The sequence below is a fragment of the Seriola lalandi genome, unplaced genomic scaffold (assembly GCF_002814215.2).
Source record: "Seriola lalandi dorsalis isolate HSWRI2012SDOR001 ecotype SW California unplaced genomic scaffold, Sedor1 jcf7180002054297, whole genome shotgun sequence".
NCBI lineage: Eukaryota > Metazoa > Chordata > Actinopteri > Carangiformes > Carangidae > Seriola > Seriola lalandi.
This window is the reverse complement of record NW_019524850.1, coordinates 979,121-1,002,584: the sequence shown is the minus strand read 5'-3', so window position 1 is coordinate 1,002,584 and position 23,464 is coordinate 979,121. Positions and strand designations below refer to the sequence as shown.

The window sequence follows — 23,464 nt, the reverse complement described above, 5'->3', positions numbered from 1 at the left end:
CTTCCTCTCCGGTCTGTCCTGAGAAATAAAAGCTTGACTTAAGCCTCCACAGTGACATATTCTTATTCAAAATATAACGACCCATTAGGCATCCAAACACATTAAGGGTCTACTTCATATTTGATACATATGAAGATAAAATGCTCTGCTAATTATTGTTCAAATTAATGTTAATTATTGTTAAAGACCGGAAAAAACTAAATTATATCACATCTAAAGGGGAACTCCACTGATTGTACACATCAGGTCAAAGGGAACACTGCTGGATAAAGAAATAAGACCTTTTGTGGATCCAGAGGAAGCAGAAAGAAGCCTGACAAACTGCCTCAAGTGACGTTACAGTTGATAGCCAAATAAAGCCATCAACACACTTCGCACACAATTTTGAATCCTACATGCACTGAAAAGATGTTATCAAAAACATTTAAACAACTATGTAAAAGGAGAAGACATTTTTCACCTCCTGCCCAGAGTCCTGCAAGGTCTCACTTCTGCAAACCTGCACCTGCAAAGCTTCGCATCCGACTCAGGATGGATGGATGGATTACTGAAAAGACCTACAGGCACAGACCTAGGGGCCTAAGGAGTCAGGGAGACACTGAACGAAACACAATATGATCACAAAGAGAAACACAACAACTACAGAGACACAAACTGACTAAAAATAGATGCAAAACAACCACAAGACGCAAAGTGATCCCAAAGAGACAAAACAACCACAGGGAGACACAAAATAATGAAAAATAGATGCAAAATGATTTCAGAGACACAAAACAACTACAGATGTGAAAACAGCAACAAAGACATGAAAACAACCACAAAGAGACTTTTTTCAGTCTGGGTTTCCGCTCTAGCGAAGGCCTGCGGGAGGTCTTTACATGTCTGTGGTCAGGGCTCCAAGGTCTCATAATCTGTCCTTGGTCTGATCAGATATGCTCCAGTTTGGCTGATGGGCAGTACAGGGACACACAACAAGGAACTACGTAGCTGCTCATATGTCAAAACCTACTTGGCAATAAATCTGATTCCGATTAAAAAATAACACATACTAATAAATAAAAACGCAGATTCCACAAGCAGAAGAAAATGTCCACATTTTCGGTGAAATATTTCCATTTCTTTCCTCCTGCTCAGACACAATTTTCTCTCAAAAACAGCACATACTATTAGGCACATGTGGCACAGGATGTCTTCATCAATTATTTATTTTGTGCTCCTCTGACACCGGTGAGCTGCTCTGAAAGAGGCACACTTTGTACATTCGGGTCATTCCACAAGTAGCAGCAGATCTCCAAACCCTGTTTTAATATTTTGTTCCAAGAGTTAAAGGATAGTTTCAGAATCTTTTTTCAATGGATAAATACACAGAAGTCGATTTTTCTATCGTGGAAAGGAGCAGAACGCATCATTTTGCTCAGATTTATTGTCATTTCCTCCAAACATTAGCAGCACAATCAAAAAAAATGCTTTGAGTATACTTTATTTTGTCACTTTTCTAGTGTGCACACAACATAAATGTCGAGTATTTCAGGCTCTGATGCAGTGATTGTGAGTGATTGATTCTTTTTAAAAAAACTGTCCATTGAGAGTCTGACAATGTTGTAAAAGTACAAAAGTTAAATCAGCAGAGTACTCTTTTAACTTTAAGTGCAAATATTTCAGCTCTGGAGCATGAACTCTACATTTCATCATGACCTAACAATGATTTCTATTTGGTTCAATGTTTTGACAAATAAGGAAACAAGTCTTAGTATAACAAGAACTTTCTACACATTTATTGACAATCTGTGATAGCAAAAATGACTCATGGGTGTGTGATGGTCGGTCAAGAGATGAACTCTGTAAAGAGCGACTGATTGGCAAGGGCAGAAGGCCTTTCCTGCGGGCAAGGCAGTAACGGACTGCCACTCAGGCCAAAATGGGGTACGCCAGCGCTCACAAAGTAGAAAGGCACATGGGTAATTCTTCCATTGGACCAACACTGTGAACAGAGAGAGAAATGTCACTGTGGAGGTGGTAGAGAACAGAGGGTTTCTGCGGGGTTCACTGGGTTCAGTTTGAGACTTTTTAAGACCTCTTTTATACCACATAGAATACAACTTAATACCTGCTTCACAATTACACAGACTAAAGTACGAAGGTATGACGGAGAACCAGTTGGAACAACATGGCTTGGAATTACGCACTACTATATCCCGTTTTTTTCCAGTACTTGACAGTAAATAACAATAATTCCTAAAGACATAATTAATAATATCAAAGCAACATGGATGGAATAAGAGAAATAAAACAGATAAATGAATTAGTCAAGTAAGAAAGACTGATTCATGTAAGTTTTTGCTAAAATTGACACTTTTTAGACAAGGCGAGTTTCCCATCTACTGTAGCTAACTGTAGTGACAGTGTTAGTGGCAGGTCTGATGGTGCTCACTGAAACACCACAAAAAAAAAACAAAAAAAAACTGAACAACCACAAAACAAACCCAGGTGTGAAACGTCTCCCAACAGCCGAGAATATAAAAACATTTTACAACCAACATTACTGTTGTCTGCAGGCTGTGTTTTTACCTGTAGTTCCGCTCATTTGATCCAGACAGAGGGAAAATATTGTTGTCTTTTAGTTCTGGTCCAGTTCATGTTCACACAGACCTCTGCTGACTGACAGCAGGTCACGCAGCACATCAGTGCTTCTAAAGTGTATAATTATGTTCTCTAGCAGCACGAAGAACTCACGAGGAAATAACTGATTCTAAGCTTTATTTATATTATTAAACTGCAAATTGGCTGCACGTTATGAATATGGAGGATGCAAGCAAAACAGACTGCAGTTTTAACTGCTTTTGACTGTTTGACTCATTAGGACAGCATGTTACCATGGTTACCAAATTATTTACATAAGTGATCTCAGACTTTTGGACCCCGCTGTATGTCACTTATACAGACCAATCATTATATCACCTACTGAGGAGTTCACAAACTGCAGATGGATTTATTAGTAGTTTAGCTTTTGAATTTATGCTAAAACCACAAATCTGCTTTTACTAAATCCTGTGTTTGGTCCGTTTGCTTTCATATCACAAATAAACCACCAGCGTCGACTCGGAAGTCGTTTAAGCCTCACCACAGTTCGAGGTACCAGCCCAAATGAACTGTACTCACCAGGAAAATGCACCAGAGTTCATTTTAAGTGAACCAAACAGGTTGGGTGTGAAAACATTTCTCTCTGTTCAAGGCTAAAACTACCACATTATTTACTACAACCTAATATAAAGAGAAAAACAGGGACTAACCAAAGTGAGCAGAGCTCCGTGCTGGAAATTCGGGTGGAACTGCATCAGTCTCGGCTCCGCACCAGGCTCTCCTTGAACAAAACCACTAAACAGGGAAACATAAGAAATATTCAGTACATGTAGCAGGGCTATACAGTAATACTAAGCTGGGAAATGCAATACTTTTCAGTTCTACTAAAGCTACACAAATATGAAATGTGACCACACGTAAAAGTACGAACCATGGCAAAAGCTCAAAAATGGGGTTGGTTCTTGTCTTGAACACTGCTATGATTGCAGGCCGGTCTGCTGCGTGTGGATCACCTGAAAGATAAAACAGCGACTGAGACTACTTATTAAAACTAATGCTAAAAATGACTCCAGTGTAATACTGACTGGGTTCATCGAGAAAAGCAGAAGAACAGTGAGAAAGACCTTTAAGAAGCACTGCGAGCCTCTCTCCTCTGGGATCCCAGGCTAAACACTGGATCTCTCCACCAACACTGGCAACAGATTAGACAGATGTGAGAGACTCCACCTCCAGGATCAAATAATCAACAGTGAAAGAAGGAACATCTTTTACTGATTTACCAGCAATACCACAGTGTAAAACACTTTTACAAGTAAAAGCCCTGCATTCAAAATGTGACTTATAATATAATGTAACAAAAAATAGACTACGTATTAGGAACCACATGCACTTAAAGTATCAAAAGTAAAAGTCTTCAAGCAGGACGGCCCTTATCAGTGTTATATTTTTATACTACTGGATGATTATCACTGATGCATTAACATGTAAGCTGTATTTAAATGTTGTAGTCGTCGGATGTGTAGCTCATTTTAACTACATCATAAACTGTTGGGTATTTCAATCAATAAGCAACTATTGCAGCTCTGAAATATAGCAGTCATATAAAATGTATTAAGTAGACGCAGTCAGGTTAACTACAGAAACCTCAAAATTGCACTCAGGTCCAGTACTTAACTAAGTGTACTTAATTAATTTTTACAATTACATTTGAGGTAAAAAGAAAAACTGAAGCTGTGCTGACTGATGCACATAAGAATTTGAGTCAGACTCTTTGCTTTTTTTCCAACCCTGCTTGCTGATTTGAGGCTATAATAAAAATTTCCAGGTGCTTCAGACTGTCTTTCTTTTTCTCTCTACGTTGTACCTCTGTTTATCTCTGTATTTAATGTATTTACACTCTAAGGCCAATCAGCGATTTAGTTTAAAGATCTTACATGATGTCTCCATCTGGAGTGTTAAAGGTCGTCTCTGATAGGTCAGCCACCACTGCTGCTGCCTGTGGCCCTGCTGATGTGCTTGTAGAAATGCCTGCAGAACAACATCACACAGGTGAACAACACGCTACTTATCTCTTTTTTCTATATAGTTAATAACTAGTTACACAAGTTATCAAAATTCTGTATTACTGTATAATCGCTTTTTCATCCAAATTTACATGAAAAATTGCAAAATCAATTATCAACAAAGATGTGTTTTCTTGAAAATAACAGGTTATTTTTATAAAAACATGAACCTGGTGTGTCAGTGAAGGTCAGAGCGTAGATGACCGTCTCTCCCTGCACAGTGAAAAGCAGTCGGCTCCCATCTGGACTCCAACAGCCAGACTAACCAAAACATAAAACATTATTGAGTAAATACAAGATGTAAAATGTTTGCTTGTATCATTAAAAAATGACTTTGAAACATTGTGACAAATATCACCTGGCAGCGCCCCTTCACACATGGCCAACGCTCACAGGTCCACATCCTGGTCTCCCAAACCCTGAAGAAAGAAACTTTACTCATCAATGTGTAAGAACTCCACTTTCTGTCCACTTACTATCTGATAGCATCTGCTAAACTCCAGACTTTGCCACTAATCCCTTACATGTTCATAAATATTCATGAAAGTTGAGTGAGGCTCTATTATAATACAGCAAGAGGCAGATGAATCTAGTCCACACACACTAATCATGAAGGAGAAAAGTTCACATATATTCTCTGGCAGCTTTACATATCTTTAACTTGAAATGTGCTAATGTAGCTCCACAAGGAAAGACAGAATGAAGGAAGGTAGAAGGTAGACAAACAGGACACTGGGTATTTTCGAAACTCGCTGTCTCTAACCTGAACAGGTTAGACGGTGTAGAAGCCAGGATGTGGCTGCCATCAGGGGACCAGGACAGGAAGGTCACCCCACCTCCTCCAACCCGCTGAAGTGGCACACAGCTTTCTGCAGCTACATCCCAAACCTGAAACATGTATTGATGTCAAAGATACAAACGAAATTTCAGTCAAACACTTTGTGAATCATTTTTTGCAATATGAACTGGACTTAAAATATGTAGCTTTTCCCTCATACCATCACTGCAGTGTCCATAGGTGAAGCTGACACAAGGAGAGACCCACTGGGAGACCAGGCGATGGAAGTGACTGGAGAGTGACCAGGATGAGACAAAACTTGAGCACAACCAGATGAAGGCCTGGATGGGTCGAGAGGAAGAAGAACCATGTGTCATGAAGAAAGAAATACAGCACAGGAAAAGGCAAGAGAACAAGAGTTTTAGGGTTTCTGCAGGGTTACATTTTAAACTTTTAAAGATCTTTTTAACACCACAGAGAATGCAATTCAATAATTTTCACACACATACTGGTCAAAGAATGACAGAAAACCAGTAGACAGTAAGGCCTACAGTTATTTATCAAGTACATGAATTTATTGACATCCATTTCACATTTCTGTCAATACTAATGGGACCATGACTCAGATAAGTGGCAGAAAATTGATGGATGGATTAGCCAATCGTTGCAGCTCTAAACAGATTAATTGAAGTTTTTGCTAAAACTGACAATTGACAATGTGGTTGCTTGAGTAGTTATTGTGTTTGCTAGAGGTCTGATGATGCTGACTGAAACTGAAGTTTCCTGCAGCACAGTTCACTGTCACAACAAACCCACTTTTAGTTGATGTGTGACATCTTCAAGCAGCTCACAACCACAGACGAGAAAAAAAGTTAGAACTAGGATTACTGTCTACAGAAGGCAAGAAAAAGGATAAATGAAATGCAAAAATTTTTAATAACTTCTAGAAACTTTTTGGAGAGAACTGATTTCAATGCTTTCTAAGACCCTTCATAACCTGTGCATACCCCAGAGCTTATGTACCTGGTTGATAGTGAGCAGGGGTCCACGTGCCAGACCAATAAACAGTTTTGACAAGCGACAGCCAAAGCAGATGCACACAGCGGCTTCCACTGCACTGCTGCCACACTCCTCTGTAGACGGTGCTTGAGTGTGGGAGTTGTGGCACTGACATACAAAAAGAAGAAAAGTGAATGTCATCTTGCATTACAAAGCTTTGATCAACAAATATCTTTGTTTTTAAGTTATGGTGGGGGTCTGATCGTATGTAAAATTTGTGTGAAAGTTCAAGAATTACAAGTTTAGCTATGGTACTCATTGGGTAAAAATCAAGTGTAATAACTTGCAAAGAAAGCAGGAGCATGGTTTCATGACAGATTAACAGTGTAGACTTTAATCCATCAGCTGTCAGCGTAGTTACGGCACCTTTTGGGGTTGTAGATCTTAATGGAGTCATCCAGGAGGGCTACAGCAAATTTATCTGTGTGAGGATGCCAGGCAAAAGCTCGCACCACACAGTCAGACCTGGTAACACAGAAGGGATTAAAGCAGACAAAGGTTACTGACTATTTAATGACTGTTTTTTTTTTTTTTTTATATATAATTTTGTCAATTACATTTGGTTTAAAATACTGGACAAGCGTTAGGGTTTTGTGGCTGTAAGCACAGCCATCAATCTGATGATTAAGATAGAACAAGAAATTCATTGTTAGGGTTAGGGTTAGTAAGAAAACCTCACTGACATTTCTAACTGTGCTAATAACTAAATTTACAGCCTTGGAGCAGAATTTCTCCCAACAGTATGTTGTGAGGCCTACTTTATATGTTCAAATAGCGACAGTAATTTTTTGAAGAACAATCTAATATTGTTGTTAATTCAATATTTATGTTCTTTTACAAACACCATTTCCCATCAGCCCTAGACCTTCACGGGTTAAATATCACACCTCGACAGAGGAGGTGAGTCCACGAGCAAATCGAGGGGTAATGGTTAGTTAAGACATGTTTGTAATAACAGCAGGACAGAAAGGAGTGAACGCTGCAGAAACTGTTAAAGTTGAAAAAAGATTTTATGGATGTAGACATAACCAAGTTATGATGACATAAGAACCTATGCTGCAGTGGTTGTAGTTTCTTCATGCAAGCTGTTGTTTGTTCTCTGCTTACAAAGTAATTGGTGTTTCATTTTAATAAAATTGTGAAGGTTTAAATGTCTCACAGTGAATGCTGCAGTGGATGGCAGTTTGTGTTCACATATGGAAAGTAAACTCCTGCTAAATAAGAGACTGCATTGAGTTAGTTAAAATATTTGAGAGAGAGTTTTGTCTGGACGAGATTCTCTACATCCAAGATACAAAAGTGATTTCATTAATGTCTTCTTTTATTCAGTCTATCTGAACAGTTGAAACCCTAAATTATTGGCAGCTACATTGGCACTTACCAGTTCAGCACTTGTGAAAATTCAGCTATCATGTCTTCACTTCTCAGCTATGGAACAAATGACAAACAGGTAATGCACAGTTTAATGTAACTCAACAAACATCTGATAATCAAGTGGATTTCTGTCAACAACATATTTAAAGATAAAAGATGATATAAAGGGGGCGCCCCAGTGGTGCCCACCTTGTAGTGTCAAACTCTGCATATAAATCATTCTGTTGAGTGAAGGTCAAACATTTAAGTGAAGTTGCAATAAGCAAAGCACAGGTTCTGGGGGGGGGGGGCAGTACTTACCGTGAGATGAGGAAACAAGGAGCCATGAAAAGAAGAGACCCATCGGAGCAACGCCAGCGTACAACCAGAACTCATTGACAGCCATTTAGGCACTGTAAGATACAGGAGAGTTATATCAGTGGATATGAAGCATCTTGTCATTATGTGTAAAACAGCACAATAGTGGATTGTGGTGCCTCACATACCCTCTGTATGAGAGTTGGTAATTTCAGTGAGTAGTCCTGAGAAACCACCATCCCGCCTGGAACAGACAGAGAGAAGTTGCAATTCTATTGATAATTTTTGCCTGTAATAGACTTGGGACAAATTATTGATAAGACAGTGCATTGGGACATTATGTCTTGCAGTACATCATCCTCTGACCTCGAGTTAAACTTGGTTTACATATGACAAAGATTTGGGTGACTATGAGCCGTAGCTGTCTCCTTCCTTTACTGGACACTTGTACAATCATTCAGGTTTCTAGCAGTTTAACTCTTTTGCCAACATAAGGCTGTTTGACTGATGGCAAATGTTTTCATGTTACTGTGTGCGCTACGGAGGAAATAACAATACTGTTTTATCTAAGTTGTCTGTACCTTCACATGAAAATGAAAACACTTTAAATTTCAGTGTATACATTTTTTCACATTCATTTGTCTGATACTTTTGTGCAAACCAAGTTACATGTTTTGCACACACGTACTCAATAACACTTCAAAATATCTGGGAGATGGGGGATCGAACCATCAAAACTCACATTTGAAAGCTTCACCACTTGTTACATGGCAAGATTCCTGGTGAACAATTATTGTCTCACAAAATGTTTTGTAATGTACAGTCATGTGTAATATGAAAGCATTACAGCAGTAAATTGACCTGTAAATGGGTGATATAGCAGCTCATATTAGCTTACTGCAGATATATGTACATTGTGTGCCAATGAATTGCAGTAAACAAATGCCATGGTAGTTTCTAAAACAGTGTATCCATTGTATTGTTTGCCCACTAGAGAACACTGACGAGTTTTATTTTGAATGGAAAATGCCCTGCTCAGTACATACAGTATATCCTTTGAAGTTCTTATAAACACTAGTTTAAATTTTCTTTTTAAAATTTTTAGAATTCAAAATCCAATGTTGGTCAGGCATTAACAACATAATTGTCATAAGCAACATGTCAAAGTTTATGCATTATATGCAGTAATTGCAACACCTTGTATGCCAGGTTAAATGTGTGTCCTACCATGCTGCTGCGCTCCTCATCCACAGTGTCTCAGAGTGGTCCAGAAATGCTGCCTTGCTGCTGCTTTCTGTGCGACTGTGGAGCTTCAGAGACTCTCGTGGGAAGTACAGAGTAAGAGGACTAGACTCCTGCAGAAAACACACAACAAAGTGATTACCTTTACTAAAGACACTACAGATGGCTAAAACTACAACAACTCATTAACCGATTGTCTTCGGGGTCAAGGTCCCTATTGCTGTTGTTTTGGATCCCCCACAGAAAACCACGTTAGACTAAATCCAACACAGCAGCTGTGAATCATACCTGTTTCGTTTGGTCTTCAGTGTTGGTTCCGGACAGTAGCTCGTTGTTTGACTCACACAGAGTGGTATGTCCCGAGGGCAGCGGAGGGGGAAACAGCGCCAGAGAGCACATCTTCAACACGGTGAAGTCTTACCACTGGACCCTGGAAACACACCATGGATCACATAGGTAAACACCGGGTACCAAATGTCATGTTTACACACCAACAGCTGAATGTAGCCTTACACTCGACGTCAACCGGTTGGCGTACACTAACGGTTAAAGTTAGCTAGCTAGCTGGCACAAGTTAACTACTTTGATGTCACTTATTATTATTATTATTATTACTTGTTGTGGAAGTTACCTTGTAGTGTGTCCTGTGTATGGTGGTGAATTTTCATGCGGTAGTTTTCCAAACTAAATAAAAAATATATGCTACACTGTTGTGAGACTGTGCCTCGCTTCGAGTCAATCCCGCCGTGTGGGTTACGGCAACTCAGAAGGACAAATCGTGCGAAGCTCAGTTTTTTTTTTTTTTTTTTTGTTTGTTTTTTTAAATGTTGAAACAACTTTATTTATATATCTATGACACAGATAAGTACAGTGACAAACTCAATGCTTTAAATTTTAAACATAGAATACAATTAAACATCATTACCTACCAGAAATAATAACAAAATAGTTATTATTTGGATTGAAGTGTTAGAATTAATTGCCTATACAGGTAGGGAGAGTTGAACATATTAAGATAATAATTAATCAAAATATGGAACTGAGCAAAGGGCCAGAATAAATAATATGCACTGTACATAAAGTTTTGGATCGTGTAGGTCTTCTCCTTCTTCTTGTGGCTTCTTTTGGAAAAAATATTTGCTAATTCATTTCTTTTAATTCCAATATGTAAAATGAGACTCAATCCCATCATTTGAATTCTGTATAGTGTCTGTTGTATTTTTATCAAAATATGTGTTTGCTGAATTTCAAACTGGCTCAGGATGAACGTGAATCTGAGCATACAACTGCTCTCAGTGGTTTTGTCTTTTCAATCCATTGTAATGCTAATGTGACTGCAAGCATTTGTCCAGTGTAAACTAATTACCAATCACTAATTCCTTCCCCTCCTTAAGGTTAAACTCTGGAACAATTAAAGCATCATTATTAACTAAATTCTTTTATGCATCTGTGTAGATCTGAATGTATTTGTAGAAGTGACTTCCTGAATAGCTTCTTATTGTATGTGAATTCAAAATGAACTCCTTATCTTTGTTTTTCTTTTTGATTAAAAAACATAAAATATATTGTAAGACCAGGAGTACAATCCATGCTTAATTTGCTGAAGTTCTGCTACAATGCACAAACTGGACAGTGCTGTCATGCTGTCCTCTTCAGGACACAGAGCAACACTGCATCATTGCTGAGCCACGGGCACCAACTATTTGTTGTTACAGAATTTATGTCAGAAACAATTTTATTTGACTACATGTTATATATGTATTTCCTCAATCTTCCTTATGATATAAGGAATATATCTATTTTTACTTTTATATCAATGTTTATGTGACCAATTCTTAAATGGTATAAAGATTGGAGCTAGGAAATACATGATGGACCAAAGACTGCTGCCAACAAAATGTCAAACATTTCTGTGATCAGCCAATCAGAGTTGATACTCCAGTTGAATGCATGCAGGTACCACTCAGCCCAGGAAGCACCAGCAGGGAGCTATGCCACCGGATAGAAGAGGCATAGTATGAGGTTCCATTTTGCCAAAAAAATATATCCACATGTGCAGTGTAATGTGGACCGAAAATGTGACAAAACATTTGACTGTCTATTCAACTTCAAATTGAACTTCAGTTCTATCTTGACAATCAGATTGTAGTGGATGGATTGTGGTACCCCCTGCTGTTTGACTGTGTTGTTGTACATGTGGTCCTGATGTGTCATTTGAACAACACAGCACAACACAACAACACAGTCAAATGACACACCAGGATGACATATACAACAACATGTTTTGTCACATGTTCAGGTGAAATAAACATGTGAACATATTCTTGGCACAAATGGAAGCCCATACAGAAGCACTACACCTATGTTAAAAACCCAAAAGCTTTTTCTTATGTATGCTAGATATTCCCACTTCATAAGACATAAAACTAATTATTTTATCATGTGGTTGAAAATGTTGACATTGTCATTGTCATTGTCATTGTTGATGACAGAAATCTCCATTCAGGGTCATGTGACTCATTTATTATGTAGCAGGTGTAGCTCACTCATAACCTTTATGTTACCATACTGTAATAAACTAAAAGTTGTATGTGCAATATGTTTCCAATAAACCTACAGTTCCTTTTACAGTGTAGGAGGAACAATTACAGAAGCAGAGCCTGTTTCACCTCACAAAACTTTTTAGACAGACTTTAAAAATGTGAACCTTTCCTTTAAGTCCAGTACAACGAGAACTCCTGTGCTGGTATAATACTTAACTTAGTTTGTGGTAATTTGATTACACACAGGAATAGACTCCACGTGAGGACAAAAGAAACTAAAATAGAAAAGGTCTGAAAAATAGATTTCGATACAAGGCCCCTCCACATGACAGGGCCAGACAATTAGCTAATAATGTAGGACCCATCTTAATTGATATTGTAGTGTAGTGGTGCAAATATCTTCGCATATTTGTCACCAAATCAAATTACCAGAACCACAGGAGATGGTTGAACCTGGGCCGTGTGGGGCTCTTCAGGGTCTTGGGAACCCGGACAGTTGCCCACCTTGCCCCTTTGGGTAATCCAGCCTTTGACAGCGGCACAACAGCAGCCAGGGGGGATTCAAGTGTGTCTTGCTCAAGGACACATCAGCAGCAGCAGGATGGATGCTGATCCAGGACCAGATTGAAACGGCTCTCAATGTAGAAATCAGTGAATGAAAAGTGCCCAAAAATGACAAATTTTTGCGAATGGAAATAATGGATGTTATGATGGAAAAGTGATAGCCTAGTTCTCTGTGTGGCTGTGTTTGCAGAGGGTGCGGGTAGCGCCCCCTGGCGGCGCAATTCGCATATCCGTGACGTCAATTCAGCACTGGGAAAGAGACAGCTCCCTCCCCCAAAAAACCCAGCGCGCCTCACGTTGCATGGGTCCCCGGTTATTGATAACACAATTTGCCCGCTGGGATCCATCCCAGTAGCGTGAAACTCGTGGATATAGAAACTGGAAACACAAGAGACATCACGGACCGAAGAAAAACAACGATTTGCTCATTATCACCGACAAATAGAAAGCCGAGCCCACCCCTTCACTTGACAACGCGGCATCAACCAGGCAGAAAGGTATGGGAATGTCATACTATCCAGTTAAATGCTGATTGAATAAGAAATCAGGTATCACAGGACGGCTAGGTATGATGCCGTTGCTTGGTGCGGTAGCGTTCATACTGCTCGCACTGCACCAATGAACTGATGCTGCCAAGAAACGAATCATCGTCGATGAATGTTAGAAAATCATATTTGTGCAGCGAGAAAGCCCAGATTACGAAACATTTGTGTTGATGCCAACATTGAGTAAATGTACAGACGCTGCGGCAGTTTCACTTGGCATGGACCATAGTAAGCATAGGGCTTGCAATTCATGCACGTCGGCTATGATGCTGCTGAGTGTCATCATCACATCCTCGGTTATTTAAAGATTGATCTTCCTGCGTTTGTGTGTGTGTGTGTGTGTGTGTGTGTGTGTGTGTGTGTGTGTGTCTGTTCGTGTGTGTGTGTGTGTGTGTGTGTGTGTACTGCTCCTTCGCACAGGCCCGGTGGTTGTTTATTGCCCGTTTTTTCACGCTCTCATTTCGCTCAGTCGCCGTGGATCTTCTCATGCAGTGGTGCAGTACAAGACATGGAGCTGGTGTAGGATATGTGAATTGGGTACATGTGCTCCCCCCCACCACCTTCACCACCACTACCACCCCCTCTCCCCCCTGCTCCCCCCCGCTCTCTCACACACATGCACGCATACACGCACGCACGTACGTACACATCCACACCGAGGTGGTTATGCAATTGGTCATATTCTTCAGATGCACACAATGCTCATCACTTGATGCATGACGAACGACATATGGGAGCTGCCGAGTAGCTCTACTCTGATGCTGTCAGGCACTGATGTTCCTCAGAGGGACAGTTAAAGAACAGGTGACAATCAGGGCTGTGGACTGTACAACCTCCTTTGGTCGATTCATTCATAAAGCCCATCTCCACTCTGGGTGATGGCTCCACTGGGCAGGCTGGTTTTCCCATTCATAGACACAGAGATGAGGCTTTACTGCATGATTCAGACACTATTTTGCTGTGGACATGGATCCACTAAGTGGTTAAACTGGGGGACTGGCTGAATGCCCAGCTCAAAGCACTGTTTTGTGTTTTGCATAGCTTGAATGAAAGAAAAAGTTAGTGTAAAGTCTAGTAACTTCTTAAAAGATCAAAAGAGGCCGTAGAAGTGAAGGTATAGCAGTCATTTCCCCGCTGGACAGCTCCATGTCTGAAAGGAGCTGTCCAGTGCTGAAATTAGTCTACACTTGTTCATATCTTGAAAAGAAATAATCACCAAGGTGAAATATGGTAATAGTGAAGATTATAAATCATTCTAATGAATTTGTTATCATAAATCTTCTCCTTCAGGCTTGCTTCTCATCTTTCCATCCTCCATCCACCCTAACCTGCTGTGTTGGGGAAACCCCTGATGAGTGGGACCTGTATCCATGAGCCCCGTGCCCCTTCCCCCTCCCTGTCAGGCTTCAGCACCCCCATCTCAGAACCCCCCTATCGAAGGCTCGATGGAGACACCCCTGCCTGCACCCCCGAAACGGACCTGACCCCCACACAGTGTGTTCTCCGTAACGTGCTGTCCATCGACACCGGTGGACAGGGGGCACCGGGTGGCAGCAGCCCCACTCCCAGTGATGGACCCTCAGCCCACTTTGACAACAGCGTGCTAAAACTCCATGAACATGAGGTCTGCCAGTGTGGCGGCGGGGCCGAGGCAGGGCACAGTCCAGAGGCTGGCGCTGTTCGGAGCCAGTCGGAGAACATTCGGCTACAATCAGGAAGTGGAGGTTTTTTGGAGGGACTGTTTGGCTGCCTAAAACCAGTCTGGACCATGATTGGAAAGGCCTACTCCACTGAACACAAACATAGCCAAGAAGGTATGTGAAGAAAATGTTCTACCTCTATGCTATCTGACCCCCTGCTGTGTTTTGGACAATGTATTTAAATGCCACAGAACAAAGAAAACTCAGACAAGTTTATGACTTAAACATGTAATTTAGTCATTTAGTATATGAAAGTATTGTGGTGCCTTCGTAACCATGGAGATGCACCATGGAAAATATCTGAGCTCTTGGATGAAGCTTGACCTGATTCAGAGCCTTAAGTAAAATTACCAGTCCAACAATCTAGATACACTCCAGTACAAAAATCCTACTTTTAAAATCCTATTTGAGTAAAAGAAAGTATTAGAAATAAAAGTACTGCAGAAAAAATGTACCTTTAACTGACTGACATATTATTATACTGTATATTAAACTACATAATTAGATTGTTAGTGATGCATCTGTGCTTAGGTAGCATTTGTATCTGGTTGAGCTAGTTTTAGTCACTTTATATACAATGAAGTCATGAGATGATTAGTGGGGCAAAAAAGAAGAAGAAAAATCTGCAAAAATGTGTTTTTCATTTTTTGACTTTTCTTTATTGTTTGTTTTTTTTCTTTATGAAATTGTGGATCATTTGGGCCTTGAGTACTTATTTAGATAAAACTGTGAGAAGTTTTGAGGAGGGAATCACTATTTGTAAGAGGTCACAAGTCTAAAAGGTTGACAACCACTTGTTTAACAAAACATAACTAACAATACATTGTACTGTTAGGTATGCATTATTATGATATGTCAGGTATATGTAGTGAAATAGAAGTGTAAAGGTTCCCAGATTGCACTTAAGTATAGGACTTTAAATTTTAAAATCCATAACTGGAACTCCATTATTTTCATTGCTCTCTAACTTCCACCATGTCCTATTGGAAGCATGACTGTGTTTATGGGTTTGTCAGGCCAGCGCATTCACAGTCATCAGCTACAGTGAGTTTTCACAGCTGGCCAGGGGGAAGCGTCATGCGAATCTGCCTTTGCTGCAGCTCTCCAGAGATCTGGACACTTCAGTGGACCTCATGAAGAATTGATCTGCCTGTCTCTTTTATTCTGCCCAGCTCTTCTCTCTTTAGTGACCATGCTCTCGCAGTCATTTAAGCAGTGTCACTATGACAGTTGACAGACAGATTAGACTATAGCATAAGTGGATTGTCATTTTTCTTCAATTTTCCCCTTATCTCTGGATAGAAATAACCACTGTCTACTGTCAATATACCATTTGTTTGAACATGGCAGGTGCTTTATATGATGTAATTGTGTCCTGCCAACCTATTCGAATGTGTAGCATGGACCTAGCATTTGCTCAGCAATACTCCTGACTCCTCCCTGTCTAAACTGGCCAGAGCACATACTGACATTTGGAGACATTGCAATGTGTGATGGGTGTAAATCAAGTAATTACTCAAAGGGTGCTACTGAAAAAATCTGTTGTAGTGCCTGTGTTCATCCTGTGAAACTTTTCAGAATTTCACATTTACTCATCGAGTTTTGTCCTGTCAACTTGTTGGTCTGCTTTTAGAGTCCTGGGAGGTTCCTTTCGAGGAAATCTCAGACCTACAGTGGGTGGGCAGCGGAGCACAAGGGGCTGTCTTCCTCGGCAAGTTCCACGGAGAAGACGTGGCTGTAAAGAAAGTGCGGGACATCAAAGAGACGGAGATCAAACATCTCCGCAAACTCAAGCACCCCAATATCATTACTTTCAAGTGAGGAAACTCATGATATCCTACAGGGTCACGTATCACCATACCAAGCGTTTAACTGTGTAAATCCATTTCTTTTTCTAGTCGCCTGTACTATGTCATCTGACTGCCTTGTCTCCTTCTAGGGGCGTGTGCACCCAGGCTCCTTGTTACTGTATCTTGATGGAATATTGTGCCCAAGGCCAACTGTATGAGGTGCTGAGGGCGGGCCGTAAAATCACCCCTTCCCTCCTGGTTGACTGGTCCATGGGCATTGCGGGTGGCATGAACTACCTACACCTCCACAAAATCATCCACCGAGACCTCAAGTCCCCCAAGTAAGTCAACGCAGCTAGGCTACTGAGAAATTCAGCCAACACAACACCTGAAATTTCATAACTGATTCTTGATTATTTACGTGTAAAAGTCAGTGTCATCTCACCTTTGCAGCATGCTGATTACACATGACGACCTGGTGAAGATCTCTGACTTTGGCACCTCAAAGGAGCTCAGTGACAAGAGCACCAAGATGTCATTTGCCGGCACCGTAGCCTGGATGGCTCCTGAAGTGATTCGGAATGAGCCAGTGTCAGAAAAGGTTGACATCTGGTAAGTCTGATAAACATACTCATTTTTTCTAGCTGAGATACGCATGGCTTTTCTTCACTCAGTGTGGCATTTATCTTTAATGCACTGCAGTAGAATTGCAGATAATGTATCAGTATTGTGAGATTTAATCATTTGTGATTTCAGTGTTTCAAAGTTATTCATTCCTCTGAGGGACTTTTGGTGATATTTTCTGTTTGGTGACTGTTTTGTGTGACTGAGTTGTCTTGTTGGGATGTTGTATGTGTGTAATTTCAAATCCCTTTTAAAGAGATCTTCACCTCAATGAGACTTCCTGAATAAATAAAGCTTGACTTAACTTAAAGGTCATTTGGAGTGGTGCTGTGGGAGATGCTCACTGGAGAGATCCCGTATAAAGATGTGGACTCGTCTGCCATCATCTGGGGTGTGGGAAACAACAGCCTTCAGCTGCCCATACCAGAGAGCTGCCCGGATGGCTTCAAGATCCTCCTCAGACAGTGCTGGTGAGCAAACGTCTGGAAACGGACAGTTGGAATGAAGAAAGAAAAATAATGAGCACAGCAAGTCTGGGGTTTAAGGACTTTATTGATTTTACAGTGCATTGTAAATGTACACAGCTGTCTTTCCCATTTTGGATTTGCAGGAACTGTAAGCCCAGGAATAGGCCTTCTTTCCGTCAGATCCTTCTTCATCTGGATATAGCATCAGCTGATGTACTGTCCACTCCACAAGAGACGTACTTCAAGTCTCAGGTATAGTTGCTTCTCTGCTTCCCCATCTGAATATATGAAGCATATATGCATCACAAATCATACTATGATGTGCACAAACAGACACAATACACATGATTGCGCAGTGATCAGACATTAACTGCCATCCAAAAGAGAGCTGGCTTTAAAGTCAGCTCTGGCTAGACACAGCTGGTTAACAGAAACATGCTCTCTTCAGGCTGAATGGCGGGAAGAGGTGAAACAGCACTTTGAGAAGATTAAATCTGAGGGTACTTGTCTCCATCGCCTTGATGAGGAACTGATCAACCGACGCAGGGAGGAGCTCAGGTCTATTTTTTTTTTTACTAGTAGCCCATCGTTTCATGTCAACTCAGGGTGTCACACTGTACCAAATGAGTTGTAACCAGTGGTTGCTGGTAATTTCACTATGTTGGCTTACATGCATGAGGCCACTTTCCCTCTGTCCTATTTCTCGATGTCAATCCTTTGTCCGCCCCTGTGGATGAAATAAGTGCTTGGAGTGCACGTTTATTGTAGAGGATTTGGATTCTTTCATGCGGATGCACAATGACATCAGCAGCCTCTTTTCTTCTCAGGCATGCTTTGGACATTCGCGAGCACTATGAGAGGAAACTGGAGAGGGCTAACAACCTTTACATGGAGCTCAGTGCTGTCATGCTGCAGCTGGAGCTCAAGGAGAAAGAATTGCAGAGGTACAAACAATATTTTTGTAAAATGCACACATTCTTTAAAAATTAAAACACACACAGCGCATTAACACTTTGGTGTCTTTGGTGTCTGGTATTTCTATCCAGGAGAGAGCAGTCGTTGGATAAGAAATATCCAGGCTTGTTTAAGCACCATAGCTCCAGACAGAGCAGCTCCTCCAACTCCATGGACAAACTCATCAAAAAGAGAAATGTCCCACAGAAACTGCCCTCGGGAAAGAGGTGAGAGATCTCTTTAGTGGTTATTTGATAAAAGTCTGATATTGACAGGGTCAAATGAATATTCATTTGGATTGTGGATTATAGTTGTTGACTAATCCCTCCTACTCTTTCAGGCCAGACATCCTCAAGTCTGAGGTAATCATTCCCAAAATGGATTCCTCTGTAATGCAAGTCACTATCCCAGCCTGCCCCAACAGAAGCTCCACTTCTCCCAGCCGGTCTCGGAGGGTAAAGACCCGTCATCGCAAGCCCGGTAAGGGCAGCAGTGGGGACCTGGCTGGACTTAAGGCGAATCAGTCCTCCCCTAATAGGGACACAACAGCCCAGGCTAACAGTTCTACCAATAACACCTCCAAGCAGCTCCTGGAGCCCTCTGCAGCCCTGCGGGGCCTCAGCCACGAGCAGCAGCAGAGGCAGCTATCCTCTTCCAGCCCTGACCTCATCTGCACTACGCTAGAGGCAGAAGCCCAGGGAAAAGGGGAGCCCTCAGTGGGTGGGCTGGAGAGAGGGGGAAGCCTCAGTGCCTCTGCAGGTTTAGGGGGGTCAGAGGTGGGCGCAGCCGGTCTGGATGATCTCACAGAAACTCCTCCACGCAGTGACACTCCCAGTGAGGATGCCGCATCGTTCCCGTTCTCCAGCAGCCCAGACTCACCATGTGGGAGGGGGGCGGCAGCAGGACGGGGATCTCTGGGATCTCCACGCCTGCCTCATGACGGGGAGGACAAAGAGGAGGGAGCAGGTGCCCTGAGGTTGCCCCGGGGGGCGTCAGGGGGAATTGGGAGTCAGCACCTTACACCTTCAGCTATTCTCTACAGGGCAGCTATCACACGCAAACAGGTAGAGTGCCGGATATCTGTTCACATTCCTCAATACTCCTCTGGTAATACTTTGATCATTTCCACTTGTGTGTTTTTCATGTTTCTGACTACAGAGGCGTGGAGTGTCATCAGAAGAGGAGGAGGGTGAAGTTGACAGTGAGGTTGAGTTACCACGGAGACGGTGAGTAACTTGATGTCCCTCGTCACTGGAAAATTCCCTCAAGCTATTTTCCCTCTCTGACAAGATACTGAGAACTAAGAATCATTTTCAATTTGTATCATTCTTCCATATCATCAATGCTGCAATTTTAAAATACAGTTTTGTTGTTGTTTTGTTTTTGTTCTCTCCAGACGTCCGACCAGCATCAGCAAGTGCCAGTCGGTGTCTACCTTCAGCTCAGAGAACCTGTCGGTATCGGACGGCGAGGAGGGCCACACTACCGACCACTCTCACAGCGGTACTCCTGATGTGGTCAGCACCAACACCGACGACAGGTTGGACGACCGCAGCGATGACCTCCTCTCTCAGGGGTCGGAGATCCCGGCAGACAACACTGACCCCGCGCAGGCTTCTGATGGCCTGTCGGAGAGAGACGGAGCCCTGGGCCAGGCCAAAGCTCAGCTGGACGCTGGGCAGAATCTTAATGAGGTAAAGCAGCTCTACAGAGGATTGCATGTGTCAGTTTGTGTCATATACGTCTTATACTGACGTGAAAGCACCAACAAACTGGTTGAAAGTAACTAAGTAGAACTGTATTTATGAGGAATTCTGAGATACTGTACCTAAATATGTGCATTTTATGTTACTCTATACTTCTACTCCACTACATTTATATGGCCACTATAGTCACTGGTTATGTTTCAAATTAAACTTAAACTGCAATAAAATGTTAAAGATTAAACCATTGGTTCCCAACCTTTTAGGCTTTTGAACCACTTACAAAAAAGTGTCTTTGCCAGTTTTTTCATATGTCTGTCAGTTCTCTGATGGTTTCATTTAAATAACAGTTTGAGGCCCAAGAAGGTAAAATGATCCATATCTTTTTTCCTAAACCATTAATCATGTCACCACCCCTCAGATTTATCTGGTGATGCCTTAAAGGGGCCCACCCCCCAAGTTGGGAACCACTGGACAAACCTACTACTATCTGAAATAGTTCAAACTAGCTCCACCATGACCAGCTACAACAGTAAAACACTGATTATGCATTATTAAAATGTAATAATGTCATATATAAGTACCTTTAACTTTGATACATTAAGTACCTTTTGCTGATAACACTTTTTTTGTACTTTTACTTGAGTAAGATTTCAAATGCAGGACTTTTACTAGTAATGGGGTGTGTTTACATTGTTGTATTGATACTTTTACTTGAGTTAAGGATTTTAACACTTCATCCGCAGGTGTCAAAAATGCCTAACATTGGCCGTAGGTTGTGTATGACATTGTTTTCCTCTTCCATCTCTCCATTCAGAGTCGGGCCCTGTGTGATGATTCGGACTGCGACAGTGCTGAGCTGGATCAGTCAGGTAGTGGAGAGCCCAGCCGCCCCCCCAGTGCTGGAGCATGGGTACCGCCATCTCAGCCCTATCAGGGGTCTCCACAGGCGCCACACACAGGACCTCCATAGATCAGTGGACACTAGCAAAGACCTCCAGCTACCCTACAGTGAACAACCATCACAGGCGTACACCAATCTGTCAGTGCAGTACATTACTGTTGTCATGAGGGATCACACCTACTACACCACTCAGACTATGACAAGTTGACTTATGGTGTCTCATAAGTTTGTTGGCTGGCAAACCTACATCAGATGACATAGGGCATTTGTCATAACCTGACATCAAATATTTTGGCAGCTTGTGACATCAGATAAATGTCATTTAAGTTCAGTAGGGTTTTTTAGGCAAAATAGTTACCAAGGTAACCTTAGCCACAGCTCCAGTTCAGCAAAAACCCTTTCACAGACGCACGCACTAGAAGATACCACACTTGTAGTCCTTTAAACACTCTAACCCTCACTCTGGGAGCATCCGTCATGATACTCCACACACTAATGCATCAAATACTAATGAATAATAATGTAAATATCCAATACATACCACATGAGAAATATCTAACTTTATTTTATTTGTAAGATAAAAATGTAAGACTAAACAGTATGCAGCCCTGTGAACAAATGCATGATTACATGTTTATAATTTATGGTTTGAATGTGTCCGTTTTATATTTTGTGAAAGTTTACACTTTTTTAATCCTGAAAGTATTACTTGAGTTATTTTGTTTTTGTTAATAAATGTCAGCACTCAAGAAAAAAAAAAAAAAGTCAAAATGGAATGAAAATCTCACCAGGACATGGATCATGATGCATAACTAGGATTCTCAGTAGGTGATTTTTTTTTTTTTTTACCCTCCTACTACTGAGTTTCAAATACACATAAGACATGCGTGAGGTTTTTATGAAGCTTATCAAATTTGTGACCTCAGGGTTCATTAAAAATGCACTTCTGTCATTGTATACACACTCAATGCCAGTTTATTAGGCACACTTAGCTTAAACTAATTCAGTCTAATACAACAGTCCTCCCGTCATGGAAGTTGTAATGCAAAGTTATTTTTGACATTTTTTCAGAGACACGTTGATTCAGATGTATTATCATCTTAGAGGATGTAGTTTATCATGCTGTTGATCTGTGTTGCATTACAAAGAGAGGTGTTAGTTAGGCTACCATCACACATATAATTCGGGTGGACAAATATAATAAAAACACCTGTCAGTATAATGTAATGCAATACAATTCAACAGACCCACAAACTGCAGGCTCCAAAATGACCACACTGTTAATTGCGTATCACTCTGAAACAGTTTCACATAGTACTGAACATTATAACCTTCATGAATGGATTTATGGATTTATTGCAGGACTATTATATCAGACTGTTAGCTTTAGCTAGGTGTACCTAATAAACTGGAAATTGAGTGTATACCAGTATTGCTCTACTGGATTCTGAAATTGTTGGCTTTTTCTTAGTCTTATATTTGTGTGATGTGCATTTGAAAGGCGGTGAATGTGTTCATAAAAATGACCTCCTCTGACATGCACTAGCGTCGCTAACTAAGTCTGCTTCAGCTAACTCAGCAGCAAACAGTAAGAGAGTGCTCCACTGACTCAAGGTGGATAGTTCAATCAATGGAAGGGAACCAGAGATATCTACTCACAACATGACTGACAGCAGTTGTGTTGGACATTCAGGTGATTCGTTTTCAGACTTGTAGTCAACTGACTCTGACTCATGTGACATCACTTGAGGCAGAGTCTGTTTCGCTGTACGAAGCCACAAAAGGCGTTATGCAACGTTTTTCACGTGTGGTAATTTAGTCTCCCCAAAGACATATAAAATCAATTTTGATCCCCTTGATTCCCCTTTTAGAAATGAACCAAAAGGAGTACTATAGCTCACTATACTGGCAGGCCTCATAAAAACCTCAAATGTACCTTTTACCCTTTAATATTACTGCGGAAGTAGCCAGATAAGGAATAGAGCACTTCTCTGTGGTGGTTACTAGTAGAACAGTAAGTATCCTTTGGGTTTGAATAGAAATGTTTTGTTTTTATACAGCATTGCACATTGTACCTGTAACATAGGAGTTATATCGAAAGCAAAATATTATGAGCAACAATAAATAATGTATTGGTTAAAAAAAACGACAACAAAACCAAACGCGTGTTGTTTGTTTAAAGAGACGGGCCATGTTATAGCTACAGTTTGTGCTGTTGCTGCGTCACGTAAGACAGCTCAACAAGAAATAAATGACTATTTTCAATGACTTTAAGCA

General features: G+C 41.1%; 2 protein-coding genes across 3 annotated transcripts; one reads left to right on the top strand and one right to left on the bottom strand.

The window, feature by feature from the left end:
• Positions 1 to 1,375: 1,375 nt before the first annotated feature.
• aaas (aladin WD repeat nucleoporin) lies at positions 1,376 to 10,143 on the bottom strand. Of its 2 annotated transcripts, none has more exons than XM_087174000.1 (17): positions 10,009 to 10,143; positions 9,682 to 9,823; positions 9,379 to 9,506; positions 8,340 to 8,395; positions 8,155 to 8,246; positions 7,862 to 7,908; positions 6,847 to 6,945; positions 6,445 to 6,588; positions 5,642 to 5,762; positions 5,407 to 5,531; positions 5,002 to 5,062; positions 4,814 to 4,904; positions 4,515 to 4,608; positions 3,705 to 3,772; positions 3,512 to 3,593; positions 3,291 to 3,375; positions 1,376 to 1,981 (listed from the first exon to the last, which is right to left on the bottom strand). In XM_087174000.1, exons 2-17 carry the CDS (start codon positions 9,790 to 9,792, stop codon positions 1,826 to 1,828), a joined length of 1,560 nt encoding a protein of 519 aa, XP_087030126.1. In that variant the 5' UTR covers positions 9,793 to 9,823; positions 10,009 to 10,143; the 3' UTR covers positions 1,376 to 1,825. The 2 variants fall into 2 exon arrangements, with proteins under 2 accessions (XP_087030126.1, XP_023261951.1); XM_023406183.2 differs by having other exon boundaries at positions 10,025 to 10,143.
• A 2,627-nt stretch (positions 10,144 to 12,770) lies between these two features.
• Positions 12,771 to 23,455, top strand: map3k12 (mitogen-activated protein kinase kinase kinase 12). Its single transcript, XM_023406213.1, has 14 exons — positions 12,771 to 12,997; positions 14,336 to 14,859; positions 16,379 to 16,562; positions 16,685 to 16,876; positions 16,989 to 17,147; positions 17,471 to 17,629; positions 17,770 to 17,878; positions 18,075 to 18,184; positions 18,454 to 18,570; positions 18,673 to 18,807; positions 18,921 to 19,644; positions 19,739 to 19,806; positions 19,977 to 20,274; positions 21,101 to 23,455. Exons 2-14 carry the CDS (start codon positions 14,397 to 14,399, stop codon positions 21,254 to 21,256), a joined length of 2,874 nt encoding a protein of 957 aa, XP_023261981.1. The 5' UTR covers positions 12,771 to 12,997; positions 14,336 to 14,396; the 3' UTR covers positions 21,257 to 23,455.
• The last annotated feature ends 9 nt before the right edge of the window (positions 23,456 to 23,464 follow it).

Bases quoted from the DNA above. Each gene is read 5' to 3' on its own strand.
- aaas (XM_087174000.1), bottom strand. From the start codon at position 9,792: ATGTGCTCTCTGGCGCTGTTTCCCCCTCCGCTGCCCTCGGGACATACC. The intron at 8,396-9,378 runs GTAGGACACACA...TGTCTGTTCCAG, and splicing joins ATGAGGAGCGCAGCAGCATG to GCGGGATGGTGGTTTCTCAG. The intron at 5,763-6,444 runs GTACATAAGCTC...CGACCCATCCAG, and splicing joins CCCTGCTCACTATCAACCAG to GCCTTCATCTGGTTGTGCTC.
- map3k12 (XM_023406213.1), top strand. From the start codon at position 14,397: ATGAGTGGGACCTGTATCCATGAGCCCCGTGCCCCTTCCCCCTCCCTG. The intron at 18,571-18,672 runs GTACAAACAATA...ATTTCTATCCAG, and splicing joins AAGGAGAAAGAATTGCAGAG to GAGAGAGCAGTCGTTGGATA. The intron at 19,645-19,738 runs GTAGAGTGCCGG...TTCTGACTACAG, and splicing joins CAGCTATCACACGCAAACAG to AGGCGTGGAGTGTCATCAGA.